We start from the raw sequence: 6,449 nt of genomic DNA on the forward strand, positions 1-6,449 counted from the left end.
TTAGTAGGACTGTTTTGCGTATGTATTATTATTTTGCTGAATATGTGCAGTAGTTGAAATGTATTATCCACCCAAGGTGGAAGTCCATTTGAGCTGATACGCCAGAAAGCTCCAGTCATGGTGTGTTGGACCAGGTTTAAGAGGAGAGTTCTATAGTTAGCATTGAGTTTGACTCTCAGCTCTCTTAACTCTTTAGTGACACTGGGTGAGCTCCTAACATTTTAGACCCTTTTCTATAATATAATCAGAGTATATCCTCAAAATAGCTGAAGAAGTAAATATAAAAGTTCTTGGCTCAGTGGTTGCCTATATAATAAGCAATAACTGTTCTGTGTTAGTTTTAATTAAAAGACTATCTTCTTGGGCTGGTGAGATGGCTCAGTGGTCTAAAGCACCTACTTAGAACAAGCTTAGCAAAGCACAGGGACCGCGGTTCAATCCCCAGCACCACATGCCAGCCAGCCCTGCCCCCTGGTGGGCTGAGCTGGCCACACACACACATAAAATAAGTAAGAATATCTTCTCTTAGTATAACCTTAATGACTATTACAGAATGTTAGTTGACAGTATAAGGATAAAATAAGACTTCCTACCAGCTTAGCCTACAGGGATCATAGCTGACCTGAGAGGTACAAACTACCCTACAACTACCTGACCCACAAGCACAGCAGGGTTAACAGTACACTTACTGTTATCTGGATGATTCCCTTTCCTTTTGCATATGTATATTTTCCATATAATTTTGATAATACTGTATATAACTTTTTGTTTCTTCACATAAAATCTAAGCTTTTTTCCAATCATACATAGTTTTTAATGGCTGGATAATACTTTTACCGGGTACCCTTATTTCTAGCTGTTTAAGATATTTCAAATTTTTATTTTAGGGCTGTTCCTGAATATTGTTTAAGTTGTATCATTGACTTGGCTTGTACAAGTAGAGTTCTTGAGTTAAAAGTTTTGTTGTCTTTAATACTCAGGTAGATACACTATATTGCTGAGTTGATTACTAGAAAGGTTTCAGCAGTTCAGTTGTTTTCTAAGTATGAGAAACTCCCTCTCACGCAGCCTTTCATGCATTGTGTATTGAAAGGCAAGGCCGGCTAGATAGTTGGACTAAAGTGCCTGCTTAGGCAGAGCGCAGGGACCGGGTTCCATCCATAAGCCATGTCAGCCCTACCCCCAGGACATGTAGAACCTGCGATTGAGACTGCATGGTGGTGTGTACCTATAATCCCAGGGCTTGGGAAGCTGAAAACAGGAGGAACACTAGGGAGGCTGAAAACGATCACTGTGAGTCCGATCTGTGTAGTGAGACTCTAGACTCTGTACTAAATACGTTTTTTTTTTTTTTTTTTTTAAATTATTTATTTATTTATTTGTGTGTATGTGTGTGTGTGTGGCCAGCTCAGCCCACCAGGGGGCAGGGCTGGCTGGCATGTGGTGCTGGGGGATTGAACCGCGGTCCCTTTGCTTTTGTTAAGCTTGTTCTAAGTAGGTGCATTAGACCACTGAGCCATCTCACCAGCCCAGCTAAATACGTTTTTAAAAAAGGTCAAAGAGTAGCATTTATTTCAGTTTTTATCTTTTTTTTTTTTTTTTGCTGTCTCTGAATACAAAGCTTTTCTGTTTATCAGTCTTATGTTTCCTTATTTAGATCTTGTTTGGCTTTTTCTTTATCTGTTTTAGGAGCTCTTATATATTAAGACTTAGTTTTTTCTTATTTTAATCGTTTTCTGTAAACATTTTATAATGAAAACATTTTTTTTTTCCAGATTCATCATTTTTTGGATTTTGTGAAACAAATTTACAAGGAACTTCCAAAAGTAGTGGTATGTTTTTTACTATAGTTTGAATGTATTAGTTATATTTATTATTTTATTCCAGAGGAAATTTGGAATGATTTGTCTGAAGAAAAAATAGGGGGAAGGTAGTTTTGCTAATTTTAGGGTGGAGAATGTTTAATGATGGTTAAAATCTAGGTTGCGGCTAGAGAGATAGCTTGGTGGTCTAAGTACCTGAGCACAAAGGGTTCAATCCCTGGTACTGCGTGCCTTGCTGACCCCAGACCCTGGTCATACTGTGCCAGTGACGGAAATTGGGTGTGGCAGTACACTCCTGTAATCCCAGGGCTGGGGAGGCTGACACAGGAGGATCACTGTGAGTCTGAGCTATGTAGCAAGACCCTATACCAAATAAGTACAAAATTAAAAAAAAAAAATTTAAATCTGGATTGATAAATCAGCCATTCAAAAAGTTCTTTTGATTTCCCTATTGAGATTAAATACTTTTGATATAGAAACAATATATTTTTACTATTGAGACTTTGAAAAAAAGCATAAAGCACTTTAGCTGTAATTCTGATTTGTCAGCATGATTGACATTTTGTTTTTCACTTTGCATTTCATATATGGTAAAGCTCATAATCTTGAAGCTCTTTGGGAGAAGTAATAATATATTTGCCTTTTTTTTTTTTTTTTTTTTTTTTTTGCGGAACCAGGGATTGAACTCAGGCCCTTGTGCTTGGCAGGGAAGCACGTATTCCACTGAGCCATCTCCCCGGCCCCTTGGCATATTTTTATATATCATTACATCCCTCTACCCCCCTACCCCCTGGCCCATATTGTTACAAACTCTACAAGCATGTTGATTTCTTCCACAAAATGTCAGACATATTTTGTGTTTGACTCTATGACAAACAAGTTTTATTCTCTTTACATAGAACCGCTACTTTGAGAACCCTCAGGTGATCCCCGAGAACACAGTGCCTCCCCCGGAAATGGTTGGTATGATAACCACAATTGCTGTGAAAGTTAGTCCTGAGCGTGAGGACAGTGAGACACGGACAGTAAGTCTTCTCAGCTGCTCTGCTGAGTTATTTTTATTGCTTTGCTTTGTTTTGTTTTCATCCACTGCTCCTGGTGTTGATAGAGGGGGAAAAATGAGATGACATTTTAGATGGTTAATTCTCTCTTTTTCTTAAATACTTGGAGGCATTTAATTAAGATACAAATGTGTGTGCCTGGCAAAGTACCACTGATTCTGCTGTGTAGCTTAAAAATGGCTGTAGGTGAACCTTTGGGCTCCGTTGATGCTAGGATATAAAGACCAACTTGTCCCAGAAACCCAGAATCTCCTTCAGGAAAGACCAGCAGACCAGGTTTAGGATAATCTATCCTTTATATCCTTAGCATTGAGTATTTTGTTTTTGTTTTTTGAGACAGAGTCTCACTGTATAACTCAAGTTGGCCTTGAGCTTACTGTATTGTAGCCCAGACTGGCTTTGAATTTTTTTTTTTTTTTTTTTTTTTGGTGGAACTGGGGATTGAACTCAGGCCCTTGCGCTTGCCAGGGAAGCACTTATTCCACTGAGCCATCTCCCCGGCCCCCGTGGCTTTGAATTTATAACCGTTCTCCTGTCTCAGCCTCCTAGATTACAGTTGTGTACCAGTGCCCCTGGCAACATTGAGTTTTGACAGTAATGAAGTTCCTGAGACAATAGATAAAATTGTAGTTGAGTAACTGAGAGCATGGGCTCTGGAGACACAGAGCCCCAGGACAGTGTTTCCATCCACTGCTGTTCTGGTGTAGAGAAAGGGCTAAACCTTGGTTCTGATCTTATTTGTCCTGTTATGTGAAAATACTTCGTCATGGGCCTTTTGTGAATCCTGTGTTGTGTGGGAATTTTGTGGCATTGTCTGCAGGTATTGTGTTTTTTGTTTTTTTAGTGTTTGCCACAGAGATAACGTGTATTGTGGTTTTATCATGTATTCTTATCATTAAGTGATAATAGTTTATCACTCACTTATTTAATTTAAATGTTAATTTATTAGAACTCAGAAGGCTGAGGCAGGATTACTGAGTTTGGGCTGTATACTGTTCAAGGCCAGCATGAACTATATATAGCAGGACCCTGTCTCAAAAAAAGGAATATTTCAATTTCTGCTAAGATGAACAAGAAACTGAATTTTAGGTAAAGCTTTCATTCCTTTGTTCCCTGAATTAGGAACTTTTTGCTCTGAATGCCTTCAGAGCAGTTTTGACTGGCTTGAGTTGTGGGGATCGAACCACAGCAACCTGAGCCTGACTGCTTTGTTGAAGCAGCCACTTAACTGAGCTAAGAGGCAGGCCCCCAAATTAGGAACTTTTCTGTGTGTAATTCCCCCCTTTTTATTTTTGCGTATCTATTCATATGTCTGTTCTTTTTTTTTTGGTGGAACCGGGGATTGAACTCAGATCCTTGCGTTTGCCAGTCAAGCACTTATCCTACTGAGCCATCTCCTTGGCCCTATGTCTGTTCTTATCATATGTCATTTGTATTCTAAATGTGACATTTGCCTTCATGTTTGTTCTGAGTTCTTCAATCAGGCTTTTTTTTTTTTTTTTTTAAACATTCATTATAAATATTTTCTGTTCAGAAATAATTTTAAATAAAACTGCTGGTCAAGGAGTTACATTTTTTGATGCTTTTTTTGCTGTTCTTTTAAGTAGAAATACTAGTTTAAAATTTACTTACATGATTTGAATCTTTGATTGATTTTCTTAAAGTTTTTTTAGGAACGGTTATGATAGAAAATACACAAACTATTAAATGATAGATCCTGTGTTTTTTGTTTTTTTTGGAACTGGGGATTGAACTTGGCCTTGCGCTTGCCAGGGAAGCGCTTATTCTCATGAGCCATCTCCCTGGCCCTGAACGATAGATCTTGTTTATAAAGATGTTTCAGTGTTCTGTTTCTGTCCATTCCTGTTTACTGGGACAATGAATGGGTTATTGTAAATATTGCAGTGAAAACTAGTTGTTCTTTCTTACAGCATTCCATCATTCCCAGAGGATCACTTTCTTTGAAAGTATTGGCAGAATTGCCTATTATTGTTGTATTAATGTACCAGGTATGTATATTACATACTTATTTTTTGTATTTTCATTTATTTATTTTTTTAATGAGCAGAATATATTTATTGAGAGAAAGAACGCTCCTGTCCAAGAGAGGGACAGAAAGGGAGCTGGAGCAGGTAGTTCCCCCTATATTTTTTCTTTATGACAAAATACACAGCTAATACTCTGCAGTAAAAGATTATGATACACACGAGCAAATTAATGACTTCTGTAGCTTCTTTGGTATGACAGGTAATTTTGCTATGAAAGTATGAAAATCTGATATGTTTGCTTTCAGCTGTACAAACTGAATATCCACAATGTTGTTGCTGAATTTGTGCCCTTGATCATGAACACCATTGCAATTCAGGTGTCTGCACAAGCCAGGTGAGGTTTTTCTGGATAGCGGCATAACTGACTGTTACAGTGCATTACTTGCATGTAGTAACGCACTTAGTATCATCTTGCTTAAGACATCAAAATATGTGAGTGTTAAAATTGTTGTAAAATTACATGCGCTTTTTACTTCTTGAACTTGTGTTTCAATAATAATAGCTATAGTTTTAGCTCTTCATTTTGAAAAGATGGGATGTTTTGGTTTCTGTTATCTTGTAAATTTAGAAGTGTCATTAGATACTACTGTACTCACTGGGCTATCCAGGCTTTGCTATCAAATCTTTGCTCTGGTTGTTCCTTTCAGCATGAGTGCTGTGGTGTTCCTTACCTTTGTATCCTCTCACTTATTACCCAGAATTTCTGAACAGTTTAGCCGTATTTATCGTTTGGGGCCCTTTTTTAGACTTTATAGTATTCCTCTTAATGTGGCTTACTCTTGACTTGCAGCCTATCTGCTGAATCATTTGAGGACAGGATCTGGTGAGGATCATTTCAAACAACCTGATGGACCCAATATAGGCCTTGCATTGAGCATGTAGGGAACACTAAATAGTCTGTGTTGGAGTGGATCAGTCTAGCATCGAATTCACATTGTAACTGCTATGGAATGGTTTGGTGAGCTGTTTGGTTTAGGCCCTTTAAGCCCTTTGTCATTTGGAACTTTGTAAAAGTATAGGAACATGCATCTGTGTAGAAATAAATTGGTGGGCTTAGCCATTGTTATAGGCATTTAATACTAACATCAGGGGCTGGGGAAATAGCACAGTAGAATAAGCAGTTGCCTGGCAAGTGCAAGGGCCTGAAATCAATCCCTGGTTCTGGGGGGAAAAGATACTAACATCACTTAAAGAATGAAAACTAATACTGTAAATTTCATTCATTCCCAACTCAGGCAACATAAACTTTACAACAAGGAGTTATATGCTGACTTCATTGCTGCCCAGATTAAAACATTGTCATTTTTAGCTTATATCATCAGAATTTATCAGGTAAGTTCATTGACTCCTGTTTGTGTGTAATTTACATACAATGACATTCACCTTTTATGAGTGTACATTTCTTTGAATTGACAGTTGCTTATACTTGGTGACCATAAATACATTAAAATACAGACTATTTTCATCATGCCAAAAAATTTCCTTGCATACATTTTCTTTCTTTTTTTTTTTTTTTT

At 37.7% G+C, this 6,449-nt stretch overlaps 1 protein-coding gene across 1 annotated transcript in view; it reads left to right on the forward strand.

Moving 5' to 3' along the window:
- Positions 1-6,449, forward strand: part of Trrap (transformation/transcription domain associated protein) — a 161,216-nt gene that overhangs the window by 27,542 nt on the left and 127,225 nt on the right. Inside the window, exons 7-11 of the mRNA XM_023713378.1 lie at positions 1,776-1,832; positions 2,723-2,848; positions 4,816-4,893; positions 5,178-5,266; positions 6,168-6,264. Coding sequence (XP_023569146.1) covers positions 1,776-1,832; positions 2,723-2,848; positions 4,816-4,893; positions 5,178-5,266; positions 6,168-6,264 — 447 coding nt within the window. The remainder of the gene's footprint in view (positions 1-1,775; positions 1,833-2,722; positions 2,849-4,815; positions 4,894-5,177; positions 5,267-6,167; positions 6,265-6,449) is intronic.

The sequence above is a fragment of the Octodon degus genome, unplaced genomic scaffold (genome assembly GCF_000260255.1).
Source record: "Octodon degus isolate 3935 unplaced genomic scaffold, OctDeg1.0 scaffold00031, whole genome shotgun sequence".
NCBI lineage: Eukaryota > Metazoa > Chordata > Mammalia > Rodentia > Octodontidae > Octodon > Octodon degus.